The 22,811-nt window shown below is 42.9% G+C and overlaps 1 protein-coding gene across 2 annotated transcripts; it reads right to left on the reverse strand.

Moving 5' to 3' along the window:
• Positions 1-3,048: 3,048 nt before the first annotated feature.
• pudp (pseudouridine 5'-phosphatase) lies at positions 3,049-20,828 on the reverse strand. Of its 2 annotated transcripts, none has more exons than XM_023997714.2 (4): positions 20,763-20,828; positions 19,641-19,859; positions 17,533-17,762; positions 3,049-3,839 (listed from the first exon to the last, which is right to left on the reverse strand). In XM_023997714.2, the coding sequence occupies exons 1-4, from the start codon at positions 20,803-20,805 to the stop codon at positions 3,663-3,665; spliced, it is 669 nt and encodes a 222-aa protein (XP_023853482.1). In that variant the 5' UTR covers positions 20,806-20,828; the 3' UTR covers positions 3,049-3,662. The 2 variants fall into 2 exon arrangements, with proteins under 2 accessions (XP_023853482.1, XP_023853481.1); XM_023997713.2 differs by lacking the exon at positions 20,763-20,828 and adding an exon at positions 20,474-20,742.
• Between the last annotated feature and the right edge of the window lie 1,983 nt (positions 20,829-22,811).

Genomic DNA, 22,811 nt, shown 5'->3' on the forward strand with positions numbered 1-22,811 from the left:
CGGATGTACCGATCCTGTGCAGGTGTTATTACACGTGGTCTGCCACTGCGAGGACAATCAGCTGTCCGTCAATTTATTGCCCTGGCCACATCTGCAGGCCTCCTTGCAGCATGCCTAAGGCACGTTCACGCAGATGAGCAGGGACCCTGGGCATCTTTCTTTTGGTATTTTTCAGTCAGTAGAAAGGTGTCTTTAGTGTCCTAAGTTTTCATAACTGTGACCTTAATTGCCTACCGTCTGTAAACTGTTAGTGTCTTAACGACCGTTCCACAGGTACATGTTCATTAATTGTTTATGGGTCATTGAACAAGCATAGGAAACAGTGTTTAAACCGAAGAGCTGTGAAGTTATTTGGATTTTTACGAATTATCTTTGAAAGACAGGGTCCTGAAAAAGGCTTGTTTCTTTTTTAGCTGAATTTATATTTTTGGGGTGGATTTGTCCTTTAAGGCTGTAGACTTAGAGAGTGGGAATATGAAAATGGATCAGTTGCATCCATAGAGAGTTCTTCAATCAGATCTTGGCATTCTTTTGTGCTCCCTTCTTTTGCCGACTCAAATGCAGCCTGCMCTCCGAAGATAGGCTTACTGTAGATGCCGTTTTTGCTTAAGAACTACACACCAAATCTGTTTTTACGTCGTCTTGTGGGTGACCCACCTTGCACACAGTGCAGTTATTTGTTTAGAATTTTCTTGCTAGTATGAACAAACAAAGAGGAGTTCTTTATTATCACTATCACGGAATGCTACTCCAATAAACTCATTTCAATTTACAAAGTAAGCCTCATGACTTGGCACATGGCTTCCTCAACCGCTGAACTGCTCTTTGCATAGTAATGGTTTTCTATGTTGTTCAATACAAACTTGGAACTTTCGGATAAGAAACATCTTGAGGACCAAGGCCCATATTCACAAAGTCTCAGAGAAGGAATCAGTTTTGCCTTTTAGATCATAACAAATAAGAGGGGGAAGCTGATCCTAGATCAGCACTCCTACTCTGATGGACTTTGTGAATATGGGCACCCAAATGTTTACCCTAAACAGTTTGTTGGCCCTTGCTGCTATTAATAACTGAAACCAATGACTTTTATGAGTCATAAGTCTAGAGAAAACCCACTGCTATATCCCAAAGCAATAATGCACAAGTCTCTGTGTCTATTTAATCCATTGCTTTCATTTTCTCAGGTGTTTTATCACATTAAAGATGAGTCTACATCCCTGAAGGAAAGACATTAACTGCTTTCTGCTTTTTTAATGAAAGCCACCATATACTGTATATGTCTTGATAATGCATGACAGTGAAGTCCGAATGACAGTGAAAATGTACAAGGACTGTCTGCCGTTATCAGATGAGCTTTCTCATTGAGCTTCAACCAATGGGCTCGTCAGCCAGTAAGAGGATGGGAAGAAAAAGAAAAGCTTTGTTATAACATTCTAAAATGAGGTCATTCAACACAATGTCTGTTTTTCAAACTTCCCCTGTTGCGTGACACTTGTCTGAGTGCTGATAAAATCCTGCATAGAAAACCAACTGACGTTGAAAATGAATGGGGGTCCACCGTCCCTCTTCTGCCCTCCCCGGCATGATGTGAAGACGGMCCTGAGAAACATGTTAGCTAGCCTCTCTCCCCTCCCTCACTCTCCTCTCTGTTTCTCTCCCCCTCTCTTTGTCTCTGGCAGAATGAGAGTTGAAAGGTCAGTAGGGAGGGATAAAAGAATAGTTATTGGCAGTAGATGAAGAGACTGCTAATTTCCTCGGAGAGTTAGGAGCCACTGGGGCCCTTCTAGTCACAAGCAGTCAGGTGGACTGGCATTACAGGTGGAATAGGAAGCTCTGATATCAGTTATTGCAGAGTGCTTTTCCCGATGCAGGTAGTGGCTGGATCATCAGGCTAAACTGATGGGGATTGGTTGCCCAGATGAGAGACGTAGCCAATAGGCTGCTCCTGGGCGGACCAAGTACCTCTCTCTGTCTGCTCACCATAGTCATAGACCTTGAGGGGAGGATGAACGCTAGCAGCAGAGAAGAGAAAAAGCTATTATGTCCCAACAAAAAGGACAATATGCTTTGTGAATAGCGACTGCAATATGGTGAGATGGACTATTCAGTGTATTCCACAGAAACGCAATAGAAAATGCATGTTGAAAGCCCACTTGGTAACTCCATGTGCATTTTACAAYAATACTGGTGAATACTGTATCTGCACTGAGCTACTGCTACCATTTACCGCAATAAATGTCTCTGTCGCCACTTATTTGATACAAAGAAAATGCATTTCAAATAGCAAAATATAACTCCTTWAGACTGTGGCAAATGGCATTGGTCATTATGTACCATTCATACCCTGATCTCACTACATTTTTCAGACACAATGTTCCAACACCATCACACTTATTGCGTAAGTACACACCCAGACATGCATAATGTACAGACACACACATGCATATACACTGAGTGTACAAAACATTGGGAACACTTTCCTAATATTGAGTTGCACCCCATTTTGCCCTCAGAACAGTCTCAATTCGTCTCCTCCCCTTTAGCTACACTGATTGAAGTGGATTTAACAAGTGACATCAATAAGGGATCATAGCTTTCACCTGGATTCACCTGGTCAGTCTGTCATGGCCCTAATGTTTTGTACACTTAGTGGATATACACACGCACGCACGCACGCACGCACGCACGCACACACACACACACACACACATACATACACTCTTCAGGGCATGAGGGGCTAAATGACTTGTAAAACGGCTGAGTGATGAGGAGGAGAGGAGGAAAAGCCTCAGAGATTAGCCCAAGTTGAGGATGAAAGGCCAGGGATGCGTGGAGGCCGGGAGGAGGAAGAAGGTTAGTGGATGGAAGGATACTACAGCAGTGAAATCCTATTTCAACAGCCTAAGGGAGATGAGGGAACAGGGCTCTGCATTTGCTCTCGGTAACTCTACTCCTGTGTTCAGTCGTTTCAGGGGTTTTCTCGGGGAAGAGAGAACATGTGAATTCCAGCAGCACTGCTGAGGCAAACATGAGTGAAGATGAAAGAGCTGAAGATTTCTCTCACCATTTTTATTGGATTACACATCCAAGCTGGGAAAAGTGTCTTTGGCATTTCAATAGGGCCCACTCAAAGAAGAGTGGCAAATGGTATGAAGCGGGGAAAAGAGGGAGAATCGAACAGCTTAAACTGCCGTTGGTTAAGAAATCTGTTCAAGGACATTAACTCAGAGACGGATGCATCTTTACCTAGAATGACTGTGTTGGACTCTGGTCAAAAGTAGTGCACTATGTAGGGAATAGGGTGCCATTTGGGATGCACACCATATCACAAAAAAAGCCTTCAAACTGATCGGCAACAAGTTGCTTACAATACCAACCTGTGTAAAAGGTTCAGACAAAAAAATGACTACTCATTATGTTGACAATTCAACCATWATTCTCAGCCGTTCTCATTATTTGGCCAAAGCAATATTATTCATATTCGACTAACAACTTGATCACAGTTCCAAGTAACAATCAAATTCAGAGTCATTGCATAATTTGGATCATCATTGTGATTAGCATCATTACATTGCTTTGATCAGGCTAAATGGTGAAAATGGGGGTAAAACGCATGGGTGGATTCTAGGTTCTCAGCCCTGAGCAGGAAGCGGAGATGGAGCTCAGTCATAGGCCGGCAGGCCRAACATCTCTGGTTTGAAGTCCTCCATGGTCCTCAGGACCAGTGTGGCCTCCTGGGTAAGGCCTCGGTCCAGTTTGTCATCAGGGATCATGACCACCTGCATCCCAGCCGCCAGGCCGGCCTTAACACCCATAGGAGCATCCTCAAACACCAGGCACTGTTGAGAGAGGAAACAAGACAAGCTATACAGTCAATTACGTATTATAACTGTGTCCACTACAGGAGGTTGAAGGCAAAATATCAGAAGTACCAGAAGTTATCCATTTTTTAAATAGAGGAAGTATGACAAGGTTTATGATGCCTCATTATGCAATCACAACATAAAAACAGTACAGTCTATTGGCACAGCACAAAGCACAAAGTCTTGGACTGAGAAGCCTATGTCTATGAACTGCAACTCAGTGTCTGGTGGAGAAAACAGAGCAGAGGAAGGCTGTCATACTGAAGAACTCGTGTTGACATGAGGTGACCCACAGTATGCTTCGGACTCTTACCTTTGCGTCACAGCTGCATGAATAGAGGCAGCATACAAATGAGAAGCCAATATGGAAGCAGTGTGGAGAAGAATGGACAAAGAACTGAGTGACCAGAGCTTCCCTTTTATTCATTGGGAACTTCCGACATCCTGCGCTTTTTGAACCTCAATAGCTATGCTTCCTGGCTTTTCAAACAAAACGCCCCCTCCAAAGACGTCTCCCGCCACGCTACCTAATTCAAGGTTCAATCAATCCCTATAATTTGAATGAGTGCACAAAAATAATAAKAAGATTACACTATTTTCTGCAATGTTCTTCCTTCTACGTGATTTCCCTCCAATTTGCCTTTGACTTACCTCACACACTAATGGTGACAGACAATGTAATTTAATTGTACCAGATTGACCTAGCAGCTTCGGAAATGCCCTAAACCACAACTACCAGTCAGTCTCTTCACTAATTCTCAAATGGAACTAAAATAACCTAATAAAAGGTTCCCAGGTGGAACAATAGAAGCCGACTCGAGGACTCTAGAAGACTTGACTAATTGACTCYTGTGATGTCACAGCCTAGAAGTAGCCTAGGAGAGGGACAGTAAGTATGGAAACACAGAGCAGCAARGCTACCGAGAGGCCMTWGCTAGATAGTTGCTTCCAATCAAGGGGCAATAAGACTCTGAATTAGGCAATGAGCCTGGAAAATGAACCTTTAAATCAGTGTTCAATGGCTGCATTGTAATGGACGAGAGGGAAACAGGACTCAAATGCACTGCGGCTCCATGTTGGCTCAGGAGGAAGGCACATAGCCTGAGTGCCAGTCTGTTTGTGCTATCATGCCAACTCCTTGTCACTCATTGTCATGCCAAACATGTTTGACTTGACAATGAGCAATGGAGTTTGCAAGGGCACAAGCAGATCTGTGACCAGGCTACAAGTCACAGCAGCAAAGCGAGACTGGGGTGGTGTTTTGCCTTATAAAGGGTCAAGGGTCTTTTCTCCCACTCATTGTTAGGACAATGGAAGTTTGCTTCAAAAATCTATATTTTATTGTTCAACTACCGGCCTGCTACACCATGCATTGGGAAGAGTGAACGGAGAACAGACAGAGAACCCAAAGTCGTTCGCCACGCAGGCCTCCAACAGCCAGCCCCATGGAAGATTAACAACCAGTCCCGAGGCATACACCCAAACACATGCAACATTCATCAGAACCAATTGAATCTGTATTCACAGTGTACCCAAGGCAGTCACTGCCGCAACACAAGAAGAGTGGGAGACTCAGTGTGTGTGTGGACACCTCCCAAATGACACCCTATTCCCTGCATAGTGCMMTGCTGTTGACCAGGCTCGTCTCAAAAGTAGTGCACTACGTAGGGAACAGGATGCCATTAGGGACGGTGGCTGGTGCCAAGACTACTGTGATTAGCCGGCTCAGCAGCACGTCACACACACTCCCTTTACAACGGTGTATTAAGGGGAGATGACAGAACATAGCATAGTGTTGTTATGGAGCGGATCCAGGGCCTGCTTGGCAGCCAGCACCAGCTATTTCAGCAGAATGGACCAGGACGTTTAGTTGTTTACAGGACTATCACAGGACACTTAGGACAAGGAGAGAAACGTTTCCCTCAGAGAGACTGGGACTGGAGAATGGGATTGAATCCTATGGACAGTTATGAGTTTTAATCATATGGACGCATGTTATGTGACTGAGTCATATGTATTGTGTGATTTAAATCCGATACACTATATATACAAAAGTATGTGGACAGGATTCGGCTATTTCAGCCACACCCGTTGCTGACAGGTGTATAAAATCGAGCACACAGCCATGCAATCTCCATATACAAACTTTGAAGAGGTCAGTGACTTTCAACGTGGCACCGTTATAGGATGTCACCTTTCCAAAAAGTCAGTTYGTCACATTTCTGCCCTGCTARAGCTGTTCTGGTCAACTGTAAGTGCTGTTATTGTGAAGTGGAAACGTCTAGGAGGAACAACGGCTCAGCCGTGAAGTGGTAGGCCACACAAACTCACAGAACAGGACCSCCGAGTGAAAAAAAWTTGTCTGTCCTCACTCACTACCAAGATCTAAACTGCCTCTGGAAAGCAACTTCAGCAGAATAACTGTTCGTCGGGAGCTTCATGAAATGGGTTTCCATGGCCGAGCAGCCGCACACAAGCCTAAGATCACCATGCGCAATGCCAAGGCTGGAAATRGTGTAAAGCTCGGCRCCATTGGACTCTGGAGCAGTGGAGATGTATTCTCTGGCGTGACGAATAAATCTGGGTTTGGTGGATGCCAGGAGAACRCTACCTGCTAGAACGCATAGTACCAACTGTAAMATTTGGTGGAGGAAGAATAAATGGTATGGGGCTGTTTTTCCATGGTTCGGGCTCAGCCCCTTAGTTCCAGTGAAGGGAAATCTAAACGCTACAGCATACAATGACATTCTAGATGATTCTGTGCTTCCAACTTTGTGGCAACAGTTTGGGGAAGGCCCTTTCCTGTGTCAGCATGAACATGCCCCCATGCACAAAGTGAGTTCTTTGTGCATACCAGAAATGGTTTGTCGAGATCGGTGTGGAAGAACTTGACCAGCCTTCACAGAGCCCTGACCTCAACCCCATCGAACAACTTTTGGGATGAATTGGAACGCCGACTGCGAGCCARGCCTAATCACCCAACATCAGKGCCGACCTCACTAAGGCTCGCGGCTGGATGGAAGCAAGTCCCCGCAGCAACGTTCCAACATCCCAGAAGAGTGGAGGMTGTTATAGCGGCAAAGGAGAGCACCAACTCCATATTAATGCCCATGATTTTGGAATGAGATGTTCGACRAGGAGGTGTCCACATACTTCTGATCACGTAGTGTATGTTATATGATGGAATGTGTTATGTTATTGAATCATATGGACTCTATGTTATGGTAGACGAGTGCGTAGGCTTGCTGCTAGACAGTAGGCTTATGCCTACAGTAGGCTTATGCTACTGTAAACAGAAACCAGGGTCTGGATCTGACACACAGACTTGACCTGGSAGCATGGTCAGTCCTTGGGGGAATACTCATTAGATGAGACATTTTGCCCAGATGGAGAAGCAGAGAACCGTAGGTCACAGTCGCCATACGCACTCAACCTACACATGGACCCTATAACCTTCTACTCAACCTACACATGGACCCTATAACCTTCTACTCAACCTACACATGGACCAGGGAAATAAGGGAATAAAGCTGGGTCTACCAAATCTACACGCAGATGAATGAGGAGAGGAAGGTGCAATGGGGCTCAAAAGTTATTTTACAGRAAACAAATTAACAACAGACTTTCAGCATTCATATAGGAAAGGGCACTCAACACGCTCGGCACTGACACAAATGACTGATGATTGGCTTAAAGAAATGACAGAAAGAAGATTTGTGGGATGTGTTTTGATAGACTATCATTGATCAAAACCTATTGCTGAAAAAACACTTACAGTTGAAGTCGGAAGTTTACATACACTTTAGCCAAATACAGTTTAAACTCAGTTTTTCACAATTCCTGACATTTAATCCTAGTAAAAACCCCCTGTCATAGAATCAGTTGTGGGCTATACTCGGCCTTGTCTCAGGATGGTAAGTTAGTGTTGAGATATCCCTCTAGTGGTGTGGGGCTGTGCTTTGGCAAAGTGGGTGGGGTTATATCCTTCCTGTTTGCCCTGTCGGCGGTATCATGGATGGGGCCATAGTGTCTCCTGACCCCTCCTGTCTCAGCTCCAGTATTTATGCTGCAGTAGTTTATGTGTCGGGGGGCTAGGGTCAGTTTGTTATATCTGGAGTATTTCTCTTGTCTTATCCGGTGTCCTGTGTGAATTTAAGTATGCTCTCTCTAATTCTCTCTCTTTCTCTCTCTCGGAGGACCTGAGCCCTAGGACCATGCGTCAGGACTACCCTGGCTGATGACTCCTTGCTGTCCCCAGTCCACCTGGCCGTGCTGGCCTGCTCCAGTTCAACTGTTTCTGCCTGCGGCTATGGAACCCTGACCTGTTCACCGGACGTGCTACCTGCCAGACCTGCTGTTTTCAACTCTCTAGAGACCGCAGGAGTGGTAGAGATACTCTTAATGATCGCTATGAAAAGCCAACTGACATTTACTCCTGAGGTGCTGACTTGCTGCACCCTCGACAACTACTGTGATTATATTTATTATTTGACCATGCTGGTCATTTATGAACATTTGAACATCGTTGGCCATGTTCTGTATTAATCTCCACCCGGCACAGCCAGAAGAGGACTTGGGCCACCCTCATAGCCTGGTTCCTCTCCAGGTTTCTTCCTAGGTTTTGGCCTTTCTAGGAGTTTTTCCTAGCCACCGTGCTTCTACACCTGCATTGTTGCTGTTTGGGGTTTGAGGCTAGTTTCTGTACAGCACTTTGAGATATCAGCTGATGTACGAAGGGCTATATAAATAAATTTGATTTGATTCCTCCTGCAGCAAAGCACCCCCACAACATGATGCTGCCACCCCCGTGTTCCTGGTTGGGATGGTGTGTACTTCGGCTTGTGAGCCTCCCCCTTTTTCCTCCAAACATAACGATGGTCTTTATAGCCAAACAGTTCTATTTTGTTTCATCAGACCGGAGAACAATTCTCCAAAAAGTACGATCTTTGTCCCATGTGCAGTTGCAAACCGTAGTCTGGCTTCTTTATGGCGGTTTGGAGCAGTGGCTTCTTCCTTCCTTTCAGGTTATGTCGATATAGGACTCGTTTACTGTGGATATAGATACTTTTGTACCGGTTTCCTCCAGAATATTCACAAGGTCCTTTGCTGAAGTTCTGGGATTGATTTGCATTTTTCGCACCAAAGTACAGCTCATCTCTAGGAGGACAGAACGCGTCTCCTTCTTGAGCGGTATGACGGCTGCGTGGTCCCATGGTGTTTATACTTTGTCCTATTGTTGTACAGATGTGTACTTCATGGTACAACGTGGTACCTTCAGGCATTTGGAAATTGCTCCCAAGGATGAACCAGACTTGTGGAGGTCTACAATTTTTTTTCTGAGGTCTTGGCTGATTTCTTTTGATTTTCCCATTATGTCAAGCAAAGAGGCACTGAGTTTGAAGGTAGGCCTTGAAATACATCCAAAGGTGACACCTCCAATCGACTCAATGATGTCAATTAGCTATCAGAAGCTTCTTAAAGCCATGACATAATTTTCAGGAATTTCCAAGCTGTTTTAAAGGAACAGTCAACTTAGTTTATGTAAACTTCTGACCCACTGGAATTGTTTGATACAGTGAATTTTAATTGAATATAATCTCTTAATGATCGGCTATGAAAGCCAACTGAATTTTACTCCTGAGGTGCTGACTTGCTGCACCCTCGACAACTACTGTGATTATTATTATTATTTGGACCTTGCTGGTCATTTATGAACATTTGAACATCTTGGCCTGATGTTCTGTTAAGTAAATCTCCACCCGGCACAGCCCAGAGAGGACTGCCACCCCTCATAGCCTGGTTCCTCTCCAGGTTTCTTCCTAGGTTTTGGCCTTTCTAGGGAGTTTTTCCTAGCCACCGTGCTTCTACACCTGCATTGCTTGCTGTTTGGGGTTTGAGGCTGGGTTTCTGTACAGCACTTTGAGATATCAGCTGATGTACGAAGGGCTATATAAATAAATTGATGATTTGATTCTCCTGCCAGCAAAGCACCCCCACAACATGATGCTGCCACCCCGTGTCCTGGTTGGGATGGTGTTCTTCGGCTTGTGAGCCTCCCCCTTTTTCCTCCAAACATAACGATGGTCTTTATAGCCAAACAGTTCTATTTTTGTTTCATCAGACCGGAGAACAATTCTCCAAAAAGTACGATCTTTGTCCCATGTGCAGTTGCAAACCGTAGTCTGGCTTCTTTATGGCGTTTGGAGCAGTGGCTTCTTCCTTGCTGCTTTCAGGTTATGTCGATATAGGACTTCGATTTACTGTGGATATAGATACTTTGTACCGGTTTCCTCCAGAATATTCACAAGGTCCTTTGCTGAAGTTCTGGATTGATTTGCATTTTTCGCACCAAAGACGCTCATCTCTAGGAGACAGAACGCGTCTCCTTCTTGAGCGTTGATGACGGCTGCGTGGTCCCATGGTGTTTATACTTGGTCCTATTGTTGTACAGTTGTACAGTACAGACGTGGTACCTTCAGGCATTTGAAATTGCTCCCAAGGATGAACCAGACTTGTGGAGGTCTACAATTTTTTTTCTGAGGTCTTGGCTGATTTTTTTGATTTTCCCATTATGTCAAGCAAAGAGGCACTGAGTTTGAAGGTAGGCCTTGAAATACATCCAAAGGTACACCTCCAATCACTCAATGATGTCAATTAGCCTATAGAAGCTCTAAAGCCATGACAAATTTTCAGGAATTTTCCAAGCTGTTTAAAGGCACCAGTCAACTTAGATTTATGTAAACTTCTGACCCACTGGAATTGTGATACAGTGAATTTTAAGTGAAATAATCTGTCTGTAAACAATTRTTGGAAAAATCACTTGTGTCATGCACAAAGTAGATGTCCTAACCGACTTGCCAAAACTATAGTTTGTTAACAAGAAATTTGTGGAGTGGTTGAAAAACTAGTTTTAATGACTCCAACCTAAGTGTATGTAAACTTCCGACTTCAACTGTAAGTGTTAGGGATTGGCATCCTCTCAGTCATGGATAGAGAGTTACCCATCAAATAGAACGCAGTTTTTTTATTTTATCGAAGCCTCTCTAATGCAAATTCGGTTGAGTGTAGTGTACCGCAGGGCAGCCGTCTTGGGTCATTGTTTTCTGTTTCTATTAATGACCTTCGACAGAATATACATTAAGKGTACAAAACATTTTTAACATCTTCCTAATATTGAGTTGCACGCCCCCGTTTGCCCTCAGAACAACCTCAATTCGTTAGGGCATGGACTCTACAAGGTGTCAAAAGCGTTCCACAAGGATGCTGGCCCATGACTCCAATGGTCGTGGACCATTCTTGATACACATGGGAAAATGTTGAGTGTGGAAAAATCCAGCAGCGTTGCAGTTCTTGACACACGCAAACCGGTGTGCCTGGCACCTACTACCATACCCCATTCAAAAGCACTTAGATATTTTGTCTTGCCTGTTCACCCTCTGAATGGCACATACACAATCCATGTCTCAATTGTCTCAAGGCTTAAAAATATTTTAACCTGTCTCCTCCCCTTCTTCTCCACTGCTTGAAGTTGATTTAACAAGTGACATCAATAAGGGATCATAGCTTTCACCTGGATTCACTTGGTCAGTYTATGTCATGGAAAGAGTAGGTTTTCCTAATGTTTTGTACACTCAGTGTATGTCGGCTACGACAGTAAAATAAGTAATTGACATCCGTAACATAGAGCTCCAGTCAGTTTTAGAATGGGCATCTAGCAATAGGCTGGTGCTAAATATATATATATTTTTTTAACTAAAAGCAACGTTTATGAGACAAATCACTCACTCAACCCTAAAGCTCCTCCAGATCTATTATTGAATAATGTGGCGATTAAGCAACTTAAGGAGACTAAACTACTGGCCGTAACCCTAGATAGCAAGCTACGGTATCATGGTCAAATCATATAGACTCAATAGTTACTCAAATGGGAAGAGGTCTGTCCATGATAAGATGTTGCTCTGCTTTCTTGACATCTCAGTCGACCAGACAGGTCCTACAGGCCTTTGTCGCACCTGGACTACTGCCCGGTTGTGGGGTCATGTGCGGCAAAGTGGGACATAGGTGAATTACAGTCGGTCCACAACAGAGCAGCACGTTTTGCATTCAGATGTACACAGATGGCGAATGTCAGTAACATGCATGTCAATCTCTCCTAGCTCAGAGTAGAGGAGAGACTGACTGCTTCACTATCGGTCTTTGTGCAAGATATTGACGTGTTGAAGGTACTGGACTGTCTGTTCAAGCAGTTGGCACACACTTCGGACACTCATTGGTACAACACAAGACATGCAACCAGGAAGTCTCTTCAGTCTCCAGGTCCAAAACAGAGGCTGGGAAACGCACAGTATTAATAGAGCCATGACTATATGGAACTCTCTGTCACCTCAGGTAACTCAAGAAAGCAATAAAAACAGATTTAAAAAACAGATAGAAGAACACCTTACGGCACAAAAGGGACTGAAGAGAGCCATTTTGATATATTTTGTATTGTAATTTACACTGTGTTATGTATTGAATTATGTAGGTGGGTGACCTTGCACAAGCCTTGGCTTGTCTGAGCCAGAATGGCTCATAGGGCAGGAGACATCTCCTGCTCCTGAAGCGTGAGACAGAGGCAGATTATTTATATTATGTATTTTAGTTGTGTATATGGATCCCAATAAATACTACTACTAAATACTCCCTTTACTGTGTCATTTYCTATTTTATAGTGTCATTTTCATGTTCCTGGAAGGACACATCAGGAGAGATTAAAAAAAGAAATAGCATATTTTGAATGGACTTTTGACACACACCGTTGTTTGACAGTGATCCATTCAACAAATCATTTTCCTTTCTCCTCRGGTGTTAGATATCTTAAAAAGAGGCTGATCCTCTGCTCCAACATATTACTTTACTTGTCGCTTTTGTCAAYGTCTGACACGACAAGGCAAACCAACTATGTCAACACCAGAGTGCCMGTGTGTCTTAACTTTCGCACGGCTTTAAGACGGGGCTTGTCACAATGACACAGCCATTCCCTAAAATAACAGTGTTTGTACAGTCTCTTTCCCTTCAATATTTAATCAGAGCAGTTGACRTTTTGTTTATGTGGGGTAAATAAAACGATCATTCTGCTTCTCGWTTTGTTCCGACGCCATTCTGGCCTGAGCTTAATGCAATAAGGTAGGTAGTGCAGCAGTGTGTTCATTCATCAAACAGTCGGTCTCAGACTGATGCATTCTCAAACTTGATGAATGGTACCTTAGCAAGAAAATACTTGAAACTAACACATCACACAGTAAGGATTTGTGCGAGTGTGTATATTCGGGCCTGCAACGTGGGTTGTTGAGTGAGTGAAGAGACAGTGATCGATAGCCTGCTACATCTTCTAAACCATCTCTAAGCCCAGGGCAGGCTGACTGCAGGATGTGCAGGAACGTTTTATCATCTGTGTTACGGGGTACTTTGTTATACACAGGAAACAGGAAATGCAGGCCATCATTTAAAAATCTGAAGGTCCTAAATGGCACCCTATTCCCTTTATAGTGCCCAACTTTTGACCAGGGTCCATATGGCTCTGTAGTGCACTCAAAAGTTGTGCACTATAAATGGAATAGGGTGTCATTTGGGATGCAGCCCTGGAGGGCACAGTATAAATGCATAACAGGGCAAACCATTGGCCTCCAGAGGGCTGCGTTCACAAGGCTAATGAGTGGTTTGGTCAACCCGAGGAAAATCACATGGAGAGGTTTGTCACTCTAGGCCAGATGGCAGACAGGAGCAGAATAGCTTTCATTTGATGTCTGAGGAGTGGGGACACGTTTTCGTCTTTTACTCAGACAAAGACTAGGTTTAGAATAGTATTTTCTAACAGCCGCTGTGCTCGCGGAGCGCCCTGAATCTGTTGAGAGAGATTATGTTTTGAAAGATTTAGGATACATACAGGCTATGGAACAGGTAGACTTCATAAATAACCGTAGGTAAGGGTCACGCTATCTAGAAATGGCAGAAATAGAAGGTCAAGGTAAAGACATACCTGTTGAGGATTGAGTGAAGTCAATTCTCTCCCGCACCACCTTCCACAACTACCTTCCAGATAAGAAAATGATTAACAAACCATGATACTACAGTGGACAAGTCCTTCCGGAAATAGCCTTTGACTTGTCCACCGGCTGTGACTGTGACACTCCCTGGGAGCTCATAAAAATCCCTATTGACCGAGTGTCTGTCCGTAAATCTTATATCTTCATGCCAGTGTTGGCATTTCTTTCCAACAGAATAAAAAAGAGTGATCAATACTGTTAAAGCTCCTCATAAACTCAGACAAACGCGCTGACAATGTATTCTCCCCGTTCCTGATTTGGTGTGGACAGAAAAGGACCCAACAGGCTTCGTGAAACACTAACATGAAGTCTGTGCTCATAAAGGACTTTAACAAATCAAATATATTGTGTCTCTGAAATGAATGGGAGTTCATAGGATTTTAGGCCACTAAAATGCAGCACTAGATATAAAAACGCAAACAAGCACATTACTGCTGAGTATAGGGCAAGCGGTATCTACATCTACTGGCATTAAGGACTGACCTTCTGACCACTTAAAGCACCACCGTGTCCATAATCTTTTTGCAGAGAACTTYAAAGCTCAAATATTCCATAGAGCTGATATTAAAAAAAACACTCCCGTTTTTTGGGGGGACTCGCAGCGAGGCCCTACTGTACCTTCTCCGTCAAARCACGTGGGACTGTCTGTTCATAAGGAACATCGTTAGGGCTGTAGAATAGCACGGCCTTCACTATTCAGATAGATAGATCGAGCCTGTTTTAGTCCCTGACCRTTTCAATCCACCAGCACCAAACACASTGGGTACAACAAACACATCCCAGTTCACACTGTGATAGCTAMATTGGAGAATAGAAGAAATTGACTATATGGTCGAGAAATATTGAATAATGTGCCTATTTTGGGATTATAGCAGCAGTTACCATTTATTATGKGGTTGGTGCATCTGCACAGCAGAGAGGCCCACTGGGTCCTGATAGTTGAAATGCCCATAAAATGCGGGGTTGTAGCTGAGGTGACTGGCTGTCCCTAAATCAGCTGTTGTAACATCATTAGATAGCTCTGGAGCCAATACTGTCTCTGTACTGACTCTTTACACCCTCTGTGTGAGCCTCTGTGACTTAATCCCAAATGGCACCCTATTCCCTACTACAGTGTACTAATTTTGACCAGAGCCCTATGGCCCCTGGTCAAAAGTAGTGCATGAAGAGGGAATATATCATCATTTGAGACGCAAGTGGGTCTTTCTGAAACATCTCGTTGCCTCACTTTTTAAATAAGGTTTCATGTCCTAATTGTACCGTATTTGGTGCTATAAACCTTTCCTTGGTGTAAGGTCATTTATGATTAATGGTAGCTGGATTACTTTTCTCCCTGTCTTTCAATGTAAGTCCCAAATTGCACCCTATTCCCTACAAAGTGCACTACTTTTGACCAGAGCCGTTTGGGACGSAACCCATGTGAACATTAACTAAAGCTTTTTCATGTTTCATTAATCTTAGTTGGTAGGCTGAGCACACACCTTTAGTAAAAACMTTTTCTCTATCTCCCTCAGTCTCCCCCCCCCCTTTCTCCCTCACTCATAGTATTTTTTAGTGCTGGGGAGAAAGTGAAAAATGGAAGAGGTGGAGGACTAATTCCTTGCCTTTGGTCACCATAGAGACAGAGTACTGGGCTGGGCACATKACTTACTTGTGAGAGGGCTTTAAGCAGTCTGCCAGGCGTATTACCTGCAGTGTTGCATAGCATCATTATGGCCCTCAAAATGCCTCACGTCACTCCATGCCTGTATTCCAGGAAACCTCCCTCCCAATAACGCTGATATAAACAGCAACCTATTAAGCACCAGAAGAAAAATGCATCCTGAGAAAATGCTTGAAATTTCACTGCATGATTGAATATGTACAGTTGTAGTGAAAGCTTAAAATAATGCTTACATTTTAGAGGTAAGAAAGGACAAAAAAATACAACTCAAATGTATCMCCTACATCTGTCTTTGCTGCAGTTTCTGTAAAATGCCTCACTACAATTAACTAAACTCATTGTAAATTCACCACTGATTCTACTAATCTGGTGGTAGGAGAGAAGCTGCAAACACAATGTTAATACACGCTCCCATTTTCTTTTCATTGCATTCCGTCTTTCTCCTGTCTCCTCCTTGCAATCCTGAATCGCAATCTGTCCCTCCCTCCCTACTTCTCTCTCTTTCTGTGCTTAGGCAAAACTGTCACGGAGAGAGAGGAGAGGAGCCAGGGAGTGATGCATCATAATTCGTTATTCCACTAAACACTGAACCGATTCCCCTCTCAGCCGCAGTTCCATCTCATCAAGACAAACGCAAGTCCTAACTGGGGATGTTTGGAAGCCGCCAAGATTAAAAAAACAGGACGACAATTAGCGAAGGCTGCTGCTGCAGACCCATTTGCAGAAAAATCTACAGCCCTGCACCTGTTAGGGAGATTCATTTACCTCAAAAAGGAAAACAACAAATCCAAAGCTATTAACCTCTCTTTTCGGGTTACCTTTTTGGGTTTTCCATTTGATAGCTCTCTGTAAAACTAACTGAATATTTATGTAGTCTTCTAACCCTAATGATTGTAGACATATTTCATAGGTGGGTTTGCTAAAACAGGCATGGAAGGTGATTAAACATGGTAGTGGCCACGTCCCAAGTAGCAACCTATTTCCTATATAGTGCACTAGCACTATGGGCCCTGGTCAAATGTAGTGCACTATAAAAGGGAATAGGGTGCCATTTGCAATGTACACAGTGTGATTCCTCAGTGTTGTGGGAGTGTTGCGGGAATTTTCATGGCTGGTGTTGACAACACAGATCTGTTACTTACAGCTACCCTTAATAAGCCAAAACATTGGCATTGAAAATGGAAATGAATGAGAGAGTATGAAGTCGGTTATAGGCGTAATCATTTCCCTCGCTTTCTGGATGTGTAAATAAATGAAAGTCCACAGGGTCCTACAAATGAAGCCTACACTTTCGATAGCCTGGTTTGGATCTGCTACAGTCGATCAGTCAGTTAGTCAGTGTCTAGATAATAATTCCTTTGGCGTTTCTTAGGAACAGGTGATAGCTGGGGCATTGAAGCATGGCAGGACGACACTAGCCTTGGTAACCTTCCTAACAACAGAATTGGTTATGGGCTTAAGAGTTAACCCACTTTCTTGGAGGTATAAATGCAATTCCACAGGTTCCTATAAAAACWATTTAGTTGATCTGCTCAATGATTAGTCTATGAACGAATATACTAAGTAACAAACGAAAAAAAAACATCTTAACAACTGAATTGGTGTAAAACTTTTAGGGGTTGCTCTTTTTCAGCATTATAAGTTGTGCCAGCCCACTGTCCACTACGCTGTCCCTCTTYGTATCATTTATAGCATCTGAGCCATGATTGGTAAGAATTGGTGACCTTCGGGCTGCTTTCCCCCTCCAACATTACTAGGTGTGTAWGAGAGTATCTTAGCGTGTCTACTGGTCTGTCCCTCTTATCGTGGCTGGTTATTTTATGCTTAGCTTATTTATTCRTGAGGCAACAAGAATAGGGCAATAGTCTACTCCACTACCCACTGTAGGCTACTGTCCCTCTCACTCGCCTGTCCCTCTTACCGTGGCCGGAGGTGCAGGAGGAGTGAACCTGCTGGCACACACCAAAAAGGAGTCAGGCTGAGGTTTGCTGTTTTTCACATCGGGGTCATCCCCCAGGACGATGTGGCTGAACAGGTCAAAKAAGGCTTTGTGCTGACTGGTCTTCATCTCAAACGCCAGGCCTGCTGAGCTTGTCGCTACGGCGATGGGCACATTGTGTTTACGGAGATGGTGGACGAGATTCTCCACTCCTGGTTACACACAGACACACAGTATCAGTCAAAAGTTTGGACACACCAACTCATTCAAGGGTTTTTCTTTATTTTTACTATTTTCTACATTGTATAATAATAGTGAAGACGTCAAACATATGAAATAATACATATGGAATCATGTAGTAAGCAAAAAAGTGGTAAACAAATCTAAATATATTTTATATTTGAGATTCTTCAAAGTAGCCACCCTTTGACTTGATGACAGCTTTGAACACTCTTGGCATTCTCTCAACCAGCTTCATGAGACAGTCACCTTGAATGCAATTCAATTATCTCATGTGCCTTGTTAAAAGCTAATTTGTGGAATTTCTTTCCTTCTTAATGCGTTTGAGCCAATCAGTTGTGTTGTGACAAGGTAGGGGTGGGTATACAGAAAATAGCCCTATTTGGTAAAAGACCAAGTCCATATTATGGCAAGAACAGCTCAAATAAGCTAAGAGAAACGACAGTCCATCATTACTTTAAGACATGAAGGTCAGTCAATACGGACAATTTCAAGAACTTTGAACGTTTCTTCAAGTGCAGTCGTAAAAACCATCAAGCGCTATGATGAAACTGGCTCTCATGAGGAYCGCCACAGGAAAGGAAGACCCAGAGTTACCTCTGCTGCAGAGGACAAGTTCATTAGAGTTAACTGTACCTCAGAAATKGCAGCCCAAATAAATGCTTCACAGAGTTCAAGTAACAGACACATTTCAACATCAACTGTTCAGAGGAGACTGTGTGAATCAAGCCTTCATGGTCAAATTTCTGCAAAGAAACCACAACTACAGTTAAGAACACCAATAAGAAGAAGAGACTCGCTCGGGCCAAGAAACACGAGCAATGGCCATTAGACCGGTGGAAATCTGTTCTTTGGTCTGATGAGTCCAAATTTTTGGTTCCAACCGCCGTGTCTTTGAGACGGAGAGTAGGTGAACAGATCTCTGCATGTGTGGTTCCCACCATGAAGCATGGAGGAGGTGTGATTGTGCTTTGCTGGTGACAYTGTCTGTGATTTATTTAGCATTCAAGGCACACTTAACCAGCAKGGCTACCACAGCATTCTGCAGCGATACGCCATCCCATCTGGTGTGCGCTAAGTTGGACTATAATTTGTTTTTCAACAGGCCACCGACCCAACACCTCCAGGCTGTGTAAGGGCTATTTGACCAAGAAGGAGAGTGTTGGAGTGCTGCATCAGATGACCTGGCCTCCACAATCCCCCGACCTCAACCCAATTGAGATGGTTTGGGATGAGTCTTAACTATTATTCTACAATGTAGAAAACAGTCAAAATTAAAGAAAAACCCTTGAATGAGTAGGCGTGTCCAAACTTTTGACTGGTACTGTACAGTACACATCATTGGTTTGTCCTACACACAGTAAATACTAACCAATCTAAACAAATTGAGCCCAGTTCAAATCCAGGATCACACTCCCTCTGCCTCATGCCCTATAGCAGGGGTACTCAACTTACGCTATGAGGTCTGGAGCCTGCTGGTCTTCTATTCTACCTGATAATTAATTGCACACACCTGGTGTCCCTGGTCTAAATGTGTTCCTGATTAGATGGGAACAATTAAAAGAATGCAGTGGAACTGGCTTCAAAGGTCCAGAGTTGAGTTTGAGGGCACTAGCACTCTGAATATTGACCGTCTGTAGTGTAGAGTCTTCCTACGTATACAGGACACACACACAGTAATGAAAACATGGGATCAAAGGTTGTTTGTCAATAAACTCAGAGACTGATATTTCATAGGTGAGAACCAACTATTTTGTTCATGTTATGGTAACTATGAAAACTATACCACACTACAACTGTAACACACTACAACTGTAACACACACACACCTTAACACACACACACGCTACCTTGCATCAATTGAGCTGAAGGAAATATCTTCTCCTGTATTTTACTAGTCTCACTGAGAAGTTCCTCTGGTGTCATTGGTAGTTCTAGAGAGTCTCGTATAATGGTGGAAGCCTCCATAGCTTTCTTCCCCATCACAGAAGACTTCACGTCCCAGGTGTATTTCTTTCCAAACCGGTCGCATACTTCCTGGTATGCCACCGTGTACAGCGTCTCTGTATCTGCAAGTTCAAAACAGAGCAAAATAAAAGTTAGATGGCTATGTTATCACCACACGTTTAACTTAAAGCTAAAATCCTTAGTTGCTACATCAAATTTTGGACTTATAATGATATATACCCATTGATTCTTGAAAAATATAATGAGYTTAGTTCAACTGTCATACCCCATCAAAACCCAAATTATAAGATTTTTTTTACTACAAGTTTTGTAAAGAACAGAAATGTAAACAAACTGTATAGCTTCAAAACATGGTTAAATCTATCATTTTGATATCATGGATGGTCAGTCCTTGGAACCTCATCTCTATGAATTTGAGTGGTTACATTTATCCACACCCATCTCCTCGGTTTTTTACTGAAACAGAGGCTTTTAACTAAGGATTCTAGCTTTAAATCACGACATGCAGAAGACTATGCAAGACAGCAAATGGAAATGATTAGCGAATGTTATGGTTGTAGAAAGATTCCTTTACAGATAGCTAGCAAACGTTACTCTTAATTTTGCTTCACCATGAATGAATGAGCTGTTACTGAATGCTAGGCCTTGTGTCAAATTTGTTCCAGGCATGTAATTCCATCGTTTCAAATGCAAATAGAAAGTGTATATTAATAACCTAATAATAATCCATCCATGTCGAAAAGAACATGGGTCACCGGTTTAAAACTCGATTGTGTAGACATAATTACAGTAGCTGCCAACACCACGACAAAATCCAATCTTGAAATCGAAGCGCTAKCAAGCTAACGTTAGCGATAGTTAGTAGGAAGATGGACAACTGGTACCAAAGTCTCAGTGCCAAGTTAACTATCAAGTAGCAAACTAAATGTATGATTTTATWAATTTCTAGAACGTAGATAAAACTGTTTACATTACACATTATCAAAATAATTTAGTAATCTCACAATTTAGATTTACGAAAATGACGCTGTCGCAAAAAGTTGTCATTCTTTAGTCGGCCAACATTTTGCAATGGCTGATGGGCAAGGTAGTTTTAAGCTCAGAACCCACTTCTGCCTATTCACTCAGAAGAATTAGTCTCATAATATGCCAATTATCTACAGAAATGTAGGCCTAAACTAAATGTGATTTGCTACATTTAAAACACAATTTTTAGATAACTTCACATACAAAATATTGTGCTTAAATGTTGATTCAAACAGACAAAGCAGTGTTGGACCTAAACCATTGATGTAAACTGATGAATGTAGGCCTACTTTTCACTTGTCGATATTTATTTGTAGACAGCATTTAAAAGATCAAATATTGGCTATATTTTCATTTAATTAATTAATTAATTAGCATAGTGTTATAAAAAATTATTGAGCATTATGTGGTGACGGCTCGGGGAGGCCAGGATAACACTCGTTCATCACCCACGATGGCGCCGCCAATGTGTACAGTCCCAGCGCTCTGTCTACACCTTAATAATCCTCGCTTGTGATACAGTTTTGGAAACTGTACTTTCATATTGAGATTTWTTTTTATTTTTAACTAAAGGTAAATTACTATGCACCTTTTTTGGCCGTCATTGGCTCATCATCACAAGGCCTAGCCTTCATTAGACTATCAGAGACAATCCGAAAGGACACCACCCCTAAAGCAAACCATGAATAAATATAGGCTAGCTGAACACCTAACCCTGACTCTAGTGTAGGCCGATTCCAGCCTAATWATTTTTCGTTCAAATGGACTATGTTGGTTTATTGATCCGCATTCCAGGTGGGTAGTCTATATCACACCATTATGGGTGGATTCGTTGTTGCAGATTAAATTAACAGTCTGTGGGCCTGTGTTCTAGCGCCACATTTTACAGAATAATTGGAACCTCAATGTTTGTCTTGTTAAGGTGAGAGAAAGAGACATCGGGGGAATGAGTCCTCCAACCTGGGCGAGCTAATGAGGCTATGGATTCAGGTCTAATTGGGAGGAGCTGAGGCCCAGACTCAAACAAAGCGTAGGTCCCAAATAGCACCCTATTCCCTGTAATAGTGCACTACTTTTGACCAGGGCCTGGCCCATACTTATTTGGGACGTACCTTTTGTTTGAGTCCTTTAGAGTGAGTTTGGCTCTCTTTACCAATTGTGTTTCAGAACTTTGTGTCTTTTTGTGAATTGCTTCAGATCGAACACTCAATTCTATCATTCCTACCTAATCGTTAACAAAGTGAGCACTGCAGGGAAGAAGAAAAGTCAGGACACCTTAATGTTTTTTATATTTGATTTACATAATTTGACATTCATATCTATGCTATAATGTATTTACATACTATATATTACAATCATACAATTTGATACTCTTTATAGCCTTATGCTATACAGTTATAGGCCAGTAAAACTAAATTGACACTTTTTTCTCACAGAAATTAGTATAGGCCTACATTTTAGTCTGAAGTTAATTGTATTTACCTAATCATTGTATTACCTTGCAGATACAAACATGACACTTGCATGGAAGGGGAAGGTCTAAAGCAATTAACATCTACACTATTTACATTATGCTGATAAGCTCATTAATTTTGGGCGACTGATTGGTATCAACCTTCGCTGCAATTCCCCCGTCATTTTTTGGCCTCTGCGAGATATTTGCGATCACGCTTTTAAATGAGGAAAAGTGAACTGAAATGCAAATTCAGCAGCTAAGATCAATAGAGTCTGCTCTGGGGAAGCTAAGCAGAGGACCTATTGCGAACACGAACTCAGCCATATCCTTGATGAGTAAGTGTTCAGCAAAGGCCAGGCATGAAACCATAGTAGAGGTAGAAAATCCAGAGGTAGTTTACTCTAATGCAGAGGAAAAACCCTGACTGGACCTGACGGGCCAACCCCAGGTGGTAAAGGTAGGCAACAACACCTCCGCTACGCTGGGGCCCCACAAGGGTGCGTGCTCAGCCCCCTCCTGTACTCCCTGTTCACCCATGACTGCGTGGCCATAAACATCTCCGACTCAATCA

The sequence above is a fragment of the Salvelinus sp. IW2-2015 genome, linkage group LG12 (assembly GCF_002910315.2).
Source record: "Salvelinus sp. IW2-2015 linkage group LG12, ASM291031v2, whole genome shotgun sequence".
In the NCBI taxonomy this organism is placed as follows: Eukaryota; Metazoa; Chordata; class Actinopteri; order Salmoniformes; family Salmonidae; genus Salvelinus; species Salvelinus sp. IW2-2015.